This window comes from Scatophagus argus, chromosome 15, assembly GCF_020382885.2.
Source record: "Scatophagus argus isolate fScaArg1 chromosome 15, fScaArg1.pri, whole genome shotgun sequence".
NCBI classification, from domain to species: domain Eukaryota; kingdom Metazoa; phylum Chordata; class Actinopteri; family Scatophagidae; genus Scatophagus; species Scatophagus argus.
In genome coordinates, this window is record NC_058507.1 from 21,373,187 (window position 1) to 21,389,950 (window position 16,764).

The window sequence follows — 16,764 nt, forward strand, 5'->3', positions numbered from 1 at the left end:
TGTCTGTACTGATAATTCAACAGGAAGGACTTTATTTTCCATGTCAGAGGTGAACAGAATAAAACCACAGGTGACCATGCTCTTTACAGCATGAAATCTGTGCTCTGAGCTCACACAATACAGACCAGCTGACTGTTTGACGACCCTGATTGTAAATATGGAAAAACCAGTTTCAGTTAAGTTAATTTTACAGTTAAGTTTATTCAGACAAAACTAGCTATTTACTACAAGGCAACTTATTACTTAGTCAATGAAAAGAGTGTGTGAAGAGTAGTAATGACCCACAGCTCACTTATTTCCCATACGTCATGTACTCTACCACCTTCATGCCCATTTTGCACTAGTCTGGTAAAAGAATTGCTCTCAAAATGAAACTGTATCAGTCGGTAAACAAAGAAACACAAGTGTGGTGACACGTGACCGCTGCGACCAGCCTTTCTGAGTGAGGGATCTCTTAACAGTCCACACATGAGCTAACCATTCCACCGTCAAATGCTCTGAAATGACAGAACGACTGCTGACTTGTTGATGCTGTGTGCTTTGTACAAGTTTTACAAGTTGTTTGGACTTTACAGGGAGACACAGGAGAGTACATATCCAGGAGGAGGGAGTTTGAGGCCTGGCTGTCCAAAGAGAACAAATTGCTCTCGGGGATCCTCAACACCAAGGGAACAACACTCAGTGCCAAAGAAGTCAAGCTTCAGCGGGAAACCCTCAAGGTGAGTTCATGTTAACACTGAAATATTCACGATGGGTTTCTTGTTTTTTGATTTGTTTGGGTTTTTTTTGTTAAAGACGAGTCTTTCATCCAAAGACATGCTCATTAGCTTAACTGGCTACTCTACGTTGCCCTTAAGAGTCTTTGTGTGTTGGCCCCGTGATTGGCTGCCGCCCTCACCCGTTGGGTTATTGTGGAAGACAGCTGGTTACAGTTTTATCTTGACTTGTTACTGCTGAATAGATTAAAGGAGGAAAGTTTTTTGCATGATGTTGCCCATTTACTGCTCATCATTTTGTTTATGATCATCTGCTCTACATATTTTTAGAATTGTGCATTTTCTCTTCTACAAAGCAGCCGTTGGTGTCCAGTCATATCAGTGCATAATGACAACTAACATGAGTTAAGTTAGATGCTGTACTCTGTGTTACAAAATTGAATTAAAGATTTGGTCTAGACCTGCTCTAATTGGAAAGTGTCATGAGATCACTTTTGTTGTGCTTTGGTGCTATATAAATAAACTGAATTGAATTGAATTACAATAAATGGCTTAACTTAATTTACTTACTGGCATATGAAGTTCAGTCCTGGGCTGTTAGGATACTATAAAGATTTATCACACTCTGCCAATATTTACATCCATTCACAATTGTTTGTAGAATGTATGAGATCATATTCAATTCTGTTACCCATCATAGACCAGCAGCAACGTGTATGTTGCACATTTACTTCCAAATTTTAAAATCTCTGTAATATAAAGTAGGAAAGATGTGATAATGGCGATTCTGATAGACCTTTTATGTATCTCTTTTCTGTGCAGGTTTTATGTGCATAGGCAACTAATCCACGAATGATATATGCGAAGTTACATGCAAAAAAATATGACACCAAATGTTATTTATAACTATCCCATTTATATAGTCTGAGTAAAAACTGTCAAGCCACTCATGGCTTATATTACTAATGTAGCCTGTGTCTAAATCAAAATATTATGTCATTTGTTTTAGCTGCCTGCAACCCTATCAGCCCTATCCATTCACGCCATTGTTATAGCCATACAGCAGTGGAAAGTAGTACTGAAGTACTGCATGTACAATACAATACAGCACAACAGTAAATCATAGTTCTTTTGCTCTAAATTTTAGAAGAACATATTGTACTTTTTACTCCTCTACATTTATTTGAAAACTTAAATTACCAGATACTTTAAAAAGACTCAGATCAATACAATTGCATTCTGTTTTTAATTACACAGCATATGGCAGATTTTTTCAGAATCGGGGTCGTGCTTAGGGAAAGTGGTGCAGGAGTCTGTTTGTATACTCCCTGAGGAGCAGTTCTGACAAGTCATGTTAGAAATATGTAGCTATTGTTGGCATGTTATAGGTGCTATACAAGTGAGTGAGTTCATTTTTAACAATTACTACAACCACTTGTGGTCGTCCACGGCTACAGCACGCTTGTTTGAACTGTGCTGTTCATCCTGAAGATCCGATTGCAATAATAATAATAATTCCAATAAAGCAACTGAATGTACAGCAGAAGGTTTTTGTTTGGTGTAATCTGTCAGTATTCCAAATTTCAACTTTTTTCAGTCTAATGACTTAATGTTTAATGCCATTTTGCTGACTTGAGAGAAAAGCACTGTTGTCAACATCATTTCTTGTCATGTCTGCACTACAAAGGAACAAAAGCAGAACAAAAAGGAACTTTTTGCGTGCTAGTCCAGTATAACTGAATGTCTGCTGTGATCTGGTGCAGGCTCTGAGGGAAGGAGTGTCCTGGGGTCAGAAGCAATTTCAGCTGTTGCTCCAGGAGGGTCGGGGCAGCGAGGCTGGTTCTCAGCCAGTAGAAGATCTGGAGGAACTTCGCTACCGCTGGATGCTCTACAAGTCCAAACTGAAAGATGGGGGAGATGTCAGGGCCAGGACCAGTGTCAAGGTGAGAGGAGCCATCCTAAACGACTAACAACAAGAGACATGTATCATAACCATTAGGGTTCACCAATGGAACATTTTCTTCTCTGAAGCCAATTCCGAGCCTGCAATGAAAAGATAAGGTTAGAGGTGAAACAGAAGTGCGGAGAAAAATATCCACTGACTTTTCAGCTGTTCAGGTGTGTTTGTGCTGCAGCTGCTTACCTGTGTCAGTGCCCTCTGGCTGTAGCTCACACCTTTTATTTTCAGGTTTTGGCTCTAGTTACATGTCAGTGAGTGACATGTGAGATTATATACGAAAGAGCTATACATTGTTTTTGCCTTATTAAGCATAGACTCATATAGATATTGTACTGTAGCTGGTAATAGTGTATTCATGACCTTGAGTGTTTGGGACACACGTTTTTTTTTACCTAAATAAAAGGTAATCACAGACATTCTGTTTGCATCTAACTGTGCTACAGAATCCTGTAGGACCTGCTGTGTACTCACTTTGATTTGTGCGTCATGGTTGTTTGTTTTTCACCACAGGGTGGCAGCATAATCCAATTTAGGGCATTGCTTGCTCATTCAAGCTTCTGTCACACATCTGGAGAGAAGCTGTTGCTCAGTAGACTGAACAGGCTTCACCAGATGCAGTTTAACCAGATGTGTTCACAAGCTCATATGATTTTTGAGAACACCCCTTCAAGCTGTGCTATGACATTGAAAAGTCAGTTCAGTAGTGTGGTCCTGTATGAGTCAGTACAAGCCCTAATGTGTTTTGAATTTACTATGATAATCCAATGCACTGGGTACAATGTGTATAACTCTTGCTGAGGTTTTGAACAAACAAAACATTGTGAATTGATTCAAATATTTTCTATCTTTGCAGAGATTGCAAGAGGAAGCACCCATCGAAGCAAAGGTGCAAAAGGTAACACCAAACTATTTAGCAATAAAAGAAGTGAGTCAGCATTACTGACCAGCACATTGTGGTTAAAATAATAATTATCAGTATTCACTTGCTTAATACTCAGATTAAGATTTCCATGAGTAACTACCCACTGTTAGAGGGAAAAAAGCACTGCAGAATATTAGATTGCAAAAATTTCAAATGAGGCTTTACTTACATGAAATGAATTCTTTATGTATTCCATAATGCTATATTATTAAATAGATTTTGTTAGAGAGCTAACGAGTTCTTGACTTGTTGTACTTAGCTATTCAATAATTAATCAGCTGACATGTTTAATTAAGTTAGACTTACGACTCCTGACTGAACTCAGCCCCTCCTGATAGCTAGTTATCAAGCAAGTGACGTGTGCATTTCAACAAGCAGGGGATCCTTGCAATGCTATAACTCTTGTATATTTCATTTTGATCAAATATGTTTAAATACAGTTGCAAAATATAGGTGTATACTCCTTCCTTTATTGTAAGTGTTGAAAAGAATTTGAAAATAACAAAATTTGAAACAAAAAATAATAAAAATGCCAATTTCCCAAAGCTTAACCTGAATGTGCAACCAACAGTTCAATACAGGAGGATGTTCAGATTAAAATGAGATTAAAGAGAGCAGAAAAGCTAATACTTGTATGTAAGAAGCTGGGCATGTTTGACAATTTGATAAATAGTATCAAAATCAGAGATTAAAAAGAGAACAAAATACAGATCCTCAGCTGACGGTGCTAACAAACCATTTTGAAGTTCAAATCAGAAAGCTGCTTCTTTTTTTTCCCATCTAATCTCTTATGTTTGGTCCTTGTTGCTATTGTTGTTGTTGTTGTTGTTTTTCACTAAATGAAACACATTAGAGATGTTATGGAGGTGGAAGTTCTGCAGATGGCACTCTTTCTTTAGTCTTTTCATCTCTGGCGACCATCAGTGCTAATTCTTGTATTTATTCCAAAGGAACTGAAAATGTTCTGTGTACTCTTCCATTGTAGTGGAGGATTAATGAGAGAATATTACCTGATGAAATCATAATGTTTTGGTCTGTCTTAGCCTGAACCGCGTGCTCTCCTGCATTCATTCAGCATACTGAAATTTCCCAGAGGACTTTAGGCTGTAAAGAGCCAAACACCTGACCTGACCACCCAAGAATGGCATCAAATCAAGCATATCGAACCAACCCCCCAACACACCATTCATTTAGTAAACAGTGGGCGGTGAGCAGATTAAAGAATGCCGTCCCCTCTCAGTCACCCTGTTGACCCCCTCACACAGGCCGGCTGAAACAGCCCTCCAAACATTCCTCTCCTCCTCAGTGGCTTTTCACACGGCCTTTACAGGCTGAGGGTCCTGCTCCTGCTTGCTTCAGTCGGCCTTGGTCCTCCTGAGAAGGGTTTGGTTGCCTTATTGACTAGATGGTTTGTTCAGTCACGCAGTCTATTTTTTCCATTCTGATGCCATGAAGCTAAAACAACCATCATTTCATTTCATTTTATTTATTATATACTAGAATAACTGAAAAAATCAGATTTTAAAGTTTATGTCTATTTGACTCTTTAAAATCAAGGTATAATGCTTATTCCTGCCTGCTTTGTTATTGCTGGGCTCCATGTCTCTAGGCTGTAGCAATGTTAACATGCCAGTGTTTAAGCAGATATAGTGTTTAGTTTAGCATTTTAGTATGCTAATATTAGCTGCTTAGCATAAAATACTAAATAAACGTGAGGCTGATCTGAATCTTTAGTTTTCCACATATTTGACCATAAAGCAAAGATGAAAAGTCAGTCTATCCTAAGGGGAATGTGAACGTTTCAATTAAATTGGTGGACCAACAAAAAATATAAAAAAAAAAAAAAAGGCTCATGAAGCCACCTCCCTTAAAAAGATAAAATAGTGACAAATGAAATCAAATATTGTTGGCATAGTTATATATCCTAAATAGAAAGGCTGCTCGCTGGACTGAGCTGGACACAAGAGTCCTCTATTTACAGCATGGGAGTGGTCTGGACACTTTGACTAGCATGGTAGTTATACATTAGGTTAACAGTTAGTGATTGGACCTGGTCAAGCAATTTTGCCATTCAGCAGTCATTAGTGAAGCCAGCCATATAACCATGAACAGATTTCTTTGTCACAGCTCACGGGTACACGAGAAATTAGGTAATGAGGTAACAAAACGCACGGTGTAAAACGTTCTGAGTACTTTCAAAGTAAAAGTCTTCCAGAAGCTCAAAGGACATAACCACTCCTTTGCCTGTTAGGCTCTTAACTATGAAACATCTGAAGGAAATGTTGAGTTTCATTGATGGTAACCTAACAGCAATCAAAAAATTGTTTTTACCATGCCAGCTATTGCAGTAAAAGTAGTTCCAAAGCACAAACACTATTAAAGCAAGATAAAATATGACAAATATTGTTAGCTTAATGACCTTAAATTACAGCTGCGTTTCTCTGTCACGTGTAACCCTGCACTCAGAGTAAACTGGGGCAGTGTGTTGATTCTAAGAAACATACACATACCTTTGCCCGGTGACTGTTTGTCTTATGGAGGTGTGATTAGTGAGTTTCACTTCCTCTTCCATCAACCATTAAACTTTACACACACTCACACACACACACACACACAACCGTACAACAGAGCAGACAGACTCTGTTCCATCTCAAGTGTTTGACCACATTGTTAGTTCTGGATCTCATTTGTGTTCTTGTTTCTTTCCTGTTTCTATCATTTCTTTCCTCCCTGCTGTAAGACACCATCACCATTAAAATGGCTGCAAACAGAAAGGGTTTGCTGTTAATGAATGCAACACAGGAAGCTCTGGAGCACCATCAGATGATTCATGTTATCACTGAAGCCGGTCTGACACAATGACAGCTCGTCAAAATCAGTAAAAAAAAAACCCCAAAAACCTTCTTTAAACACCAAAACTGAATTATTTGACAAGATTAAACATTAAAGCTTTTGAAGCTTTTCTAATAAATGAAAATGATTATGAAGATAAAAGCAGATGAGAATTGGAACCTGTGTGATCTTTATTTAAAGAGTGAAGGAAGGATGTTGGCGGTAAGTGTGAGTCACAGAATAACTGTCTGAGAGAAAGTGTTTCTGACTGTGTGGGTGAGCTGCTCCTGCTTTCATCTGATCGTTTTTTGTTTTTTTGCAGATTTGGTTCATTTTTCAAAAATAATGACGTCATTGTTTTCATTTGTCTTGTATCTCGCAGCCGTTGACAAACAAAGAAATATTACAAAAATCTCAAAGCGCTTGCAGCGGTACACATGGATGTGCAGTCTTAGAGGCAAATATTAAAGGCATAGCACGTCCTGCTAAATCAAAGGCCCCACCAGTATTGCAGGGCTTACGGTAAACCTTCTGCAATAAGACTGTCACTTATTTCAAATTACAAACTGATATGTGGTATTTGCTAGAAACTAAACCCTTAATGGTCTGTCATCACTCATAAATGCAGGGACTGTACATGTTGGAAGCTAAATTTAACATGATGAATCGACTTGCAACAGTTATGTTTAATATGGTACACGGTCCCTTACTAATGACGAAATGAAGTTTCAGTAATTTAAGGGAAGACAGATTCAGAAACCACTTGCAAGTGTCCTGTCGTCCCATAACTGTGGCATCTATGTCTTTAATCACTTGGCTGCACTGGGCCTGTGATGTGCAGCCTCTTGTGGTTACATATAGATTGTATGACTCCATAAATAAATTTGAAAGACACGCAGTGCCATTTGCAGTTATTTTGAGGATTAAACCCGCATTACATATGTGTTCACATGTGCGTCAATTGTTGTTACAGAAGCCCAGCCTGTTGCAGCGGGTGTGTCGGCTGGCTCTTCCTCTGTGGCTTCTCCTCCTGGCTCTGTTGCTGCTGGCCTTCCTGCTGCCCCTCATGGATGAAGGCAACAGCTGCTCCCTCTCGAACAACTTCGCCCGATCCTTCAACATCATGCTGCGCTACGACGGACCACCACCTACATAGGAAATCTCCAAGATCGAGTAATGTCTCATCTCGTTTTTTTCTAAAGCAGTTTATGTGACTATAATGGACCACGGCTTAAGCTGGACGCGTTGACTTGACTTGACATGTTGCCCTGCCTTTTGCTCATCATGTGTGACTTCAGCACACTACAAATAGGGCCACAAGGCTGTGCAGGTTCACACTCTATGTTCCTTTGCAAGAAATCTTATACTTCCTATAAAATCACTCTTCTTACTTAAATAACTTTGCTAATACCACTACTACTACTAAAACCACTGCTACTAAGAGGCACCCAGATCTATGAAGGAAACCACAACCTGGAGTAGCACGCACATCTGCAAATGACAAATCCCACATTATCCTAGGACAACGGCATCAAATGTCAGCTCAGCTGAACCTCCCATCCGATTCATCTTTGCATCTTAAAAATCATGGTCTTTTTTTTAACTATGTATCATACAATGTACATATCTATGACAAAGTATGAACAGGACTCCAATAATCCAGCAGGACTACAAAGTCCATGCTTATTTAAAAAGTTTCTAAGTATTATGTAACTAGACCATAGAAGCTGTAACATCTGTAAACCAAAGTCATTTTTTGTCATCGTTTAGCCAACACTTTAAATATGGTTGTCAGCTTTTATCTACTGAAGACTAAATCCTGTTCATCTGAACATCAGCAGTAGACCAGTAGCCTGATCACACTTATGAAGGGGCAGGACACACTCTCATTGCTATAGTACATAAAAACATTCAGTCTTTTGCATCTCAAAATAACATATAGAAAGTGTGTTAATATTTAACAGCATGGATGTTTATTGTTAAAAAAACAGACCAACTTGTCACAACAAGAAACCTTGTTTTTACAAAGCACAGTGATAAGAACGTATAAGGTTTTGTTATGTAATAGAAAGAAATAACGTCTTCATTGTTAAAACAGTAATTTGGTACGCAGCAGCAGAAGTGATGGAAAATATGCCATAACGTTAAAATATCTTTTGGAATCATGAAATCATTATAGTGAGAAGCTTTAGCAGGCACTGCACTGCACATGTGGTGAGAGTTGTAAAGCCGTGGTCGATAGACGCATGGAACGAGTACTAGAAGATCCAAGTCAAGACTACAACAACAGAACTGGACATGAGTCTCGCATCTTCCAAACTAACAAAGCAGCTATACCCACCTCATGGGTAGAAACCCGCCGTGAACACAGACTGGATACAGACTTTTCTGTGGTAAAGCGACCTTCCGCTAATGACATGTAGCAGCTAAGTAGCTAGTTTGCAAAGACCTACGAAGTGCAGCTTTATATTTTAAATTGTGATGTTTCATCTCTTTAAAGATTTTAAGGCCAAAAATTGAAATTGTGTGTTATTTATAATTTATAAATTCTAATAGTTTGAAATCAACCGGGATTGTGACTGTGCATTCATACTGAGAGCAACTCAGTGAGAGAGGATCTTGAACAGGCATCACGTATTTTCATCATCATCATGTTGATGCTGTTTCTAAGGGGCTTTAGTGGTCCATGAAGTGCTCACTCCATCCTCTGTATTGTCATATACACTACATAGGGAAAAGTATTGGGACACACCTTTTTTGTGGTTGAATTCAGGTGTGATGTGGGGCTGTTTTTCAGCTTTACTTCCAGTGAAGTGAAATCTTAATGCTTCAGCATACCAAAACATTTTGGACAATGCTATGCCCCCAACCCTGTGGCAGCAGGCCAGGGAAGGCCCCCTTCTGCCCTAGCATGACTGCGCCACACCACACAAAGCCCACACAAAGGTCCACAAAGACATGGTGGGATGAGTCTGATGAAGAAGAACCCGACCGGAGCCTTGACTCAACCGCATCAAACACCCCAGGACAAACCAGAACACAGACCATGAGCCAGCCACCCCCCATCCAGCACCAGTGTCTGACCCCAGAAATGCTCCACTATTTAAATGGGCAAAAATTCCCATAGAAATGCTCCAAAATCCCTTAGAGAAAACCTTCCCAGAAGAGCAGAAGCTGCCACAGCCACAGAGGTGGGATAAACTCCACACCAGTGTCTATGCAATCAGAATGCAGTGTCATCAAATCCACATTGCTGTAATGTCCACAACTGTCCACACAATTGGAATGTAAAGGCTGGAAATTTGGTAGTATGTGTCACAAAATGTCAAAGTGATTTTGAATGTGTTTTTATGAGTTCAGCTCAAAGCTTTCGCAGTGAGGCGGCTCACACCTGCTGAAGGACGAGATGCTTACTCATGTTGCTCACAGTGTGGAGGCACAGATGTGGTTGGATGACTCAGTAACAATTTAGCTGAATCAGTACAAATGAAGATTCATAAGCACATATTAGAAAGATATGTTTATTCTTCTGATAATGATGATTGATGAACCTGTCTTGATTTTGTCTTTAGAATGTTTGATTTTTTTTTTTTTTTTTTTTGTGGTCTTGAATGTAAGCTTTAGATTTTAAAACCTTTATTTTTATCCTGTTAGCACTGCTCTCATGACAGCTGATTTACTTACACAGGAATAAGAAGGTGTCTCTGATTGTCATAACGTAGGTCTATATATATATACAAGTTAGTTTTCTTCTGTTCCTCCTGTGTACCTGTTTGAACTGTACTATCTCATGAAAGCTGTCGATCCGTTTCTTTTCTGGAGGTGCTATTTTGTCTTGAACAACATGACCTGTCTTTTTCACAGCCCAAATCCACCCATGAAAACCATTAGAAAGCAGCCTGCCACGGCCCCTGACATTTTATTAGACCACAGAGTGCTCTTGATACCGGTGCCTGAGCTGTAAACCTTGGCAATCCCAGCCCCCAAATAACTTGTAGTTGTGTTTTTTTTTAAAATCTCTTTTCACTTTTCACTTTTCACACCACGCACACCCCTAAAAATACCCACACAGACTCACACGCTCAGTTACTTTCCCTTTTTTGGCCGAGTTCATGTTTATTATTGAGTTGTCGTGCTGCCTTGGCAACAGTGACCACATGAATTTAATCTGTTACAGCAACAGTCTTTGTTTGCTACAGAGTTGGTGATATTCCAGTAAGGAAATGAAGGCCTCGCTGAAAAGACTGTGCGTGACAGGTAGCTTCCACACCTCTTACACCGTGTTTTTTATTGGCATTAAAGGAAAAGTGTTACATTTTTTTTTATGAAGGAACGTTGCGCTGTTCATTCCGCACTGTTCACATTCTAGCAGGAAAATAGCTTTTCAGCCAAAGCATTAAAAGCACTGACTGTTGAGGTGAGTAACCCTGATCATCTTGTTACCACGCAGTGTTCTGCTGTAAAAACACAGGGTCACATCTTCTTCATATCATTATGATTATTAATAATGTACTGTATATCTTATTTATAGTCAGACCCTGATTAGTCAAGCGACCGACATCATCTAGTAAAAAGCCTGAACTTAACTGTCCTGTCAGCTGTTGGCTGGTTTTAAGTCCATCCATCCATCCATCTTCTTCCGCTTTATCCGGGACCGGGTCGCGGGGGCAGCAGCTTGAGCAGGGATACCCAGACTTCCCTCTCCCCAGACACTTCCTCCAGCTCTTCCGGGTGGACCCCAAGGCGTTTCCAGGCCAGCTGAGTGACATAGTCCCTCCAGCGTGTCCTGGGTCTTCCTCGGGGCCTCCTCCCGGTGGGGTATGCCCGGAACACCTCCCCAAGGAGGCGTCCAGGGGGCGTTTTAAGTGCCAAGTCAAATACTTCTTTAACTGTTTGACTGGCTGACACGTTGGGTGTTAAATTGGGTGGTTTCTGAGGTTTCTTTAAACGCATAACGAACAAGACAGAGATGAAGAAAACACGATGGTGAGCTTACCACCAGATTTCCCACATCTTAAGGTTTTGGATTCTAAGAAAATCGCGGTTAGGTAAACCATAACTCATTTGCTAACAACCCCACCGGTGTGTACAGCAGAACATTATTTTGATGATGACTTTAAATGTGTAAATATGTTACATGTAAGATTACATATTCTTGAAGACATACAGTTGTTATCATGGCCTTAAAGCTTTATGTATACAGTCTATGTTAATCAGCTGTACTGAGTGCCATAACCACATATATTTAGTCAAAGTGTGACTTTGTAAAGCACTTGCAGCCAATGTACTGTCAAACACTTATATAACCAAGTTAAATATAAGGTTCAGACCTGTTGTGTGAGTTCATGCTGGACTATATATATAGATCCAATATTTCTGCTTATTGCACTGCTCTTTTATTATGCATGTGTCCTTTAAAGAAGCCTATGCAATGCCGGGCTCCAATCGTTCTTTACTGTGTTCACTGATAACGTATGCAACATATGACATGACTTGAATCTCCTGAGCACAACTGGTTGCTTAGACACAATGTGTGTGTGTGTGTGGCAAATATACAGGAGAAATACCGTTGGAATAGTTTGAGTACACTGTCTGTACACATGACCGCAGATGAATACCTCCATCTCACTGCTCTGAGATGGAGGTATTCATTATGAAAATGCAGGTAATGATTGACAAGTGAGAGCTTTTTATGTAAAAGGGTACAGTTCTATTTTATTAACTTTTTGAAACAAAATGTAGAGCTTCATATTATTCAAAAGAGCTTGTCATTAACCAAGCTTGTCATTTTTTTTATTATTATTATTATTATTCAGATGAAATAAAAATGCATTTTAATTATTCAGATATAGTGAAATCTGTTGTTTGTGTGTGCTTTGTTTCAAGACTAAGTGACTGGAGCACTGAGAGACCGTCTAGCCCATTGTTGATGTTGCTCTTTTTATGCCATTTATTGACAATGAAAAATATGTGTGTGGTGTGTGTGTTTAGAGATTCTTGCATGGACCGATTCAGTCAGATTGTTCTACAGTACCTCTACTGATGTAATGTGCACTCCTCTAAAGACATTTTTTATAACTGTTAGCACATGCTTGAGTCAGATTGCCATTATTTATTGTCCCTATATGAATAAGGATGCTGATATATCATTCTAATCCCAGTTTACGGTGTAAATCTGTTTCCTTTCTGTATTATTTGATGTATCCTGTTACTACCTCCTGCTACTATAGTCCACTTTCTCCAGAGACATCATTACCTTTTCATCATCTAATCTACATGCCTGTGTGTGTTTGTTCAGTGTGTTTGTACTTCCATTCAATGTGTGCAGCCTCCTACGCTGCTCTCACCTCACTCTCCCAGCCCGGCCCATCGAGCTGTGCTGCAATCTGGAGCTCACACTCTGCCAAGTACATGGAGCAAAAATACCAGCACAGTCCAAAGAAGGTTCCAGTCCTCACCAGTCTGCCATGTTTTTCTTTTCTAGTTCTTACGCTAATATAACCAAGCCACAGGGTTATTCAATTGGTCAGTAAATCAGTCAGTAAAAGACTTTCACATTTTGTCTTCAACAAACAGCCTGATCAGTTCCTCAGTGAAATTAGTTTTTTGTTGTTTTAACGCTGAAAAAAAGTAGTATATGATGCAACTAAGTAAGTATTGTTATGGTAGTGTATGATACATGATACATTTATGTTTTTGGTGGAGCACCTCATGACGATCAGTGTTTTGGCTTTCAGAGGTGGGTGCGGCACCTGTCATCAAATTCATCATCGTCACTGATATACTGAGTAGTCATTTTATCATAGTCCAACAAAACAATTTTCAGTGCAAATGTCTCATTATAAATGCACTATTCCTACTTAATGTAATTTGTAGATACTTAAAGAAATAGCCCAACATTTGGGTAATCTGTTTATTTTCTTTCATTCCAATATAAATTGCACATCTCTTTTGGAATCTTCAAGTAGCAGTGGGCAACACCAGCATGTGTCATGGTTTAAATAACAATGGAAAGCACCCTATAGCTTCCCTCAGTGTTTGTGTCTGTATATGTGGCATGGAGGTTGCACATGGCTGTCCAACAGCCTTAAAAAGTACCACAATAATGTTAACAGCGAAGAGGACCAAAGAGAATATGACATTGCGTCATATCCCCTTAAACCTTCAAAAATCACGACTTTCTTTCTGCTTGGGCATATCTTATTCTTTTATTTTTAAGGACAGAAGCACTTGACATAATATAGATCCTTTATAGTACTCAGCTTGAGTAAAAGTTACTTAATCTTACTGTAGTATTCAATACCAATGGTTTTTGATAGAGAATAAAGAGTAGCTGTATATTAACTCCTGGAACTGTGCTGTCATCATTTAACCAATTACACAAACAAGATTCATCCCACCATCATTTGACTGCAGAGTAAACACAAGGGAATCCTTTAAGAGAATGCTCCATGAGAGAACATGTAATACCTCATAGTTTGTTATGCTGCTTCGTAATATTGTTCTTACAGGTGGAAAAGGTAGTTATACCATGGCATTGTTTCTTGGATACAGCGTTATTGCAACACTTCTATGACAATCCTTATAGGTGCTGTAGTGAGCTTCACATAGCTGATATTTACAGGTGGAGTCCAAAATTACTTTTATTCAAGTCCAGCTCAAGATTGCATGAAGCCATGGAATTCTGTAACCACCCTGAAGGTCCTCGTGATGAGACACCCAGACCATAACATTGGGGGCAGTCGTGGATCAGCGGTTAGGGTGTCGCACCCGTAACCGGTGGATCGCTGGTTCGATTCCCCGTCCCGGTGTCCATGGCTGAGGTACCCAGCAGCAGCAGCAGCATTGCTGAGGTACCCTTGAGCAAGGTACCTAACCCCCACTGCTCCCCGGGCGCTGCACGCGGTCGCCCACTGCCCCGGGTTTGCTGTGTGTGTGTGCACGTCACTTGGGTGGGTTAAATGCAGAGAACAAATTTCATTGGAGTGAGTTCCCTCCAATGACAAGATATGTCACTTTCCTTTCCTTTCCTTTCCATAACCAAACATCACCTTTTTGCTCTGTTTTGCATCTATGCAGATGACACTCAAATGATACTGTCTTTTCCTTGGTCTGAAACCCAGGAGGCAGCATGAATCTCTGCATTTTTGGCTGAAATCTCTCAGTCTGTGTTTCCACACCACCCACAGCTCAACCTCAACAAGACAGGCATGGCCTCTCCTTTAGTATGAAGAACTCCAACTTGTCCCAGCATGGACCTGGGTGTGACAGTGGATGACCAGCTGTCCTTTGCTGCCAACCCACTCTTACAGATTCATTTCCCACCGTATCAAGAGGATATGTCCTTTCCTCACTCTGAAAGTGCAACTGACTCCTGGCTAGTTTGCCTGCATGAGCTATCAAACCCCTGGAACTCATCCAGAATGCAGCATCTCAACTGGTTTTCAACCTATTCAGGTTGTCCTACTCCTCCGCACTATGTACGAGCTACTGTTGGCTCCAACTCATCCACTATGTTCTGCTACAGTCAGCCAAATACTCCCACCCCACTATGAAAAGGGGACAGCCACTGCTCACCGAAATCAAAGCTGTTGCTGTCCTGGCTACTCCGTGTTGGTGGAACAAATTCCTTATTGATGTCAGGGCAGCAGAAACTCTACAAATCTTTGCCTGTGGACTGAAAATTCAATACAGACTGCACCATGGCCCGTAAAAAAGCTTCTATCTCATATAATTTTTTTATATATGTAGCACTTAAATACAACATATTTGATGAAATTTGATGTGCTTGCATGATTCTAGCTATTTTTGGATTGTATCTATATGGTTAATGTAGTGTAATGTAATGTACTTAAAACTGTAATTTATTCATGGAATGAATTGGATTCCTCAGAGATAGCTGAGCATTTCCCATACAGGTCCATATATATTTGGACACTGACTCAACTTTTGTTATTGTAGTTGTTTACCAAATCATATTCAAGATACAGTTATATAATCAATATGGGCTTAAAGTACAGACTCTCGGCTGTAATTTTAGGGTATTCACATCTAAATTGAAGGAAGGGTTTAGTAATTACAACTCTTTAATATGTAGCCTCCTCTTTTTCAAGGGACCAAAGGTAATTGGACAATTGACTTAAAAGCAGTTTCATGGGCTGCATGGGCTATTCCCTTGTTAATCCATTATCAGTTAAGCAGGTAAAAAGTCTGGAGTTAATTCCAGGTGTGGCATTTGCATTTGGAAACTGTTGCTGTAATCCCACAACATGCGGTCAAAGGAGCTCTCAATGGAAGTGAAACAGACCATCCTTAAGCTGAAAAAAAAGTAGAAATCCCTCAGACAGATAGTGGAAATGTTAACAGTGGCCAAATCAACAGTTTGGTACGTTCTGAGAAAATAAAAGAACTCAAAAAGGCCTGGACATCCATAGAAGACAGCAGTGGTGGATGATCGCAGGATCCTCTCCATGGTGAAGGAAAACCCCTTCACAACATCCACCCAAGTGAGGAACACTCTAGGTGCTAGGAGATAGGTGCATCACTATCTAAGTCTACCATAAAGAGAAGACATCATGAGAGCACATACAGAGGGTTCACCACAAAGTACAAACCATTAATCAGCCTCAAAAATAGAAAGGCCAGATTAGACTTTGCCAAAAAACATGAAAAGAAGCCAGTCCAGTTTGAGAACAGCATTCTTTGGACAGATGATCAACCTGTACCAAAATGATGAGAAGAAGAAAGTATGGAGAAGACTTGGAACAACTCATGATCCAAAGCACACCACATATATTATATTTCTGGGCCTAACTGTATATCCTTTCCTCATCTATAATGCGACCTAATCAAGGAGCCCTGGAACCGGAACTATCCATAGATCCCTCTTTTGAGTCTGAAAGGGGCTTGCAGGGACAGCAGTTAGCAGATGAGGGTGCTGAGTGAGGAGCTGTGGCTAAGCCTAATGGTCAGATTGACTTGTACCAGACAAGAGCGTGATTTATTGGTCAGAGAAGTTTCAAAAACATCAGTGGTTGGTGTTTAGCTTTTTAGTGATTTTCACCCAAAAATGCTTTTTTACATTGTTTTAAAAAGGAGCTGAAAAAATCAGATTTGCATTCCCTGTACTTAGATGACATGCAGAAGAGTATGAGAAAGTTACAACAAGTTCTCTCAAATTAAATGGCAAAATACATGTTTGTCTGTACTAGGACTGTTTTATGATCTGATGCTGAACTACAGGACCACTTCATTTTTTTTCTGTAGGGTTACAAATCACTGCTGAAAAATAATCTGATGCAACAATGCTATGGTGTTAAGGTATTGTTAGGTTT

At 39.8% G+C, this 16,764-nt stretch overlaps 1 protein-coding gene across 1 annotated transcript in view; it reads left to right on the plus strand.

The window, feature by feature from the left end:
• Positions 1-13,774, plus strand: part of syne3 (spectrin repeat containing, nuclear envelope family member 3) — a 44,278-nt gene extending 30,504 nt beyond the window's left edge. The window contains exons 15-18 of the mRNA XM_046412390.1: positions 576-719; positions 2,480-2,659; positions 3,530-3,571; positions 7,404-13,774. Coding sequence (XP_046268346.1) covers positions 576-719; positions 2,480-2,659; positions 3,530-3,571; positions 7,404-7,586 — 549 coding nt within the window. The 3' untranslated portion in view covers positions 7,587-13,774. The remainder of the gene's footprint in view (positions 1-575; positions 720-2,479; positions 2,660-3,529; positions 3,572-7,403) is intronic.
• Positions 13,775-16,764: the final 2,990 nt, after the last annotated feature.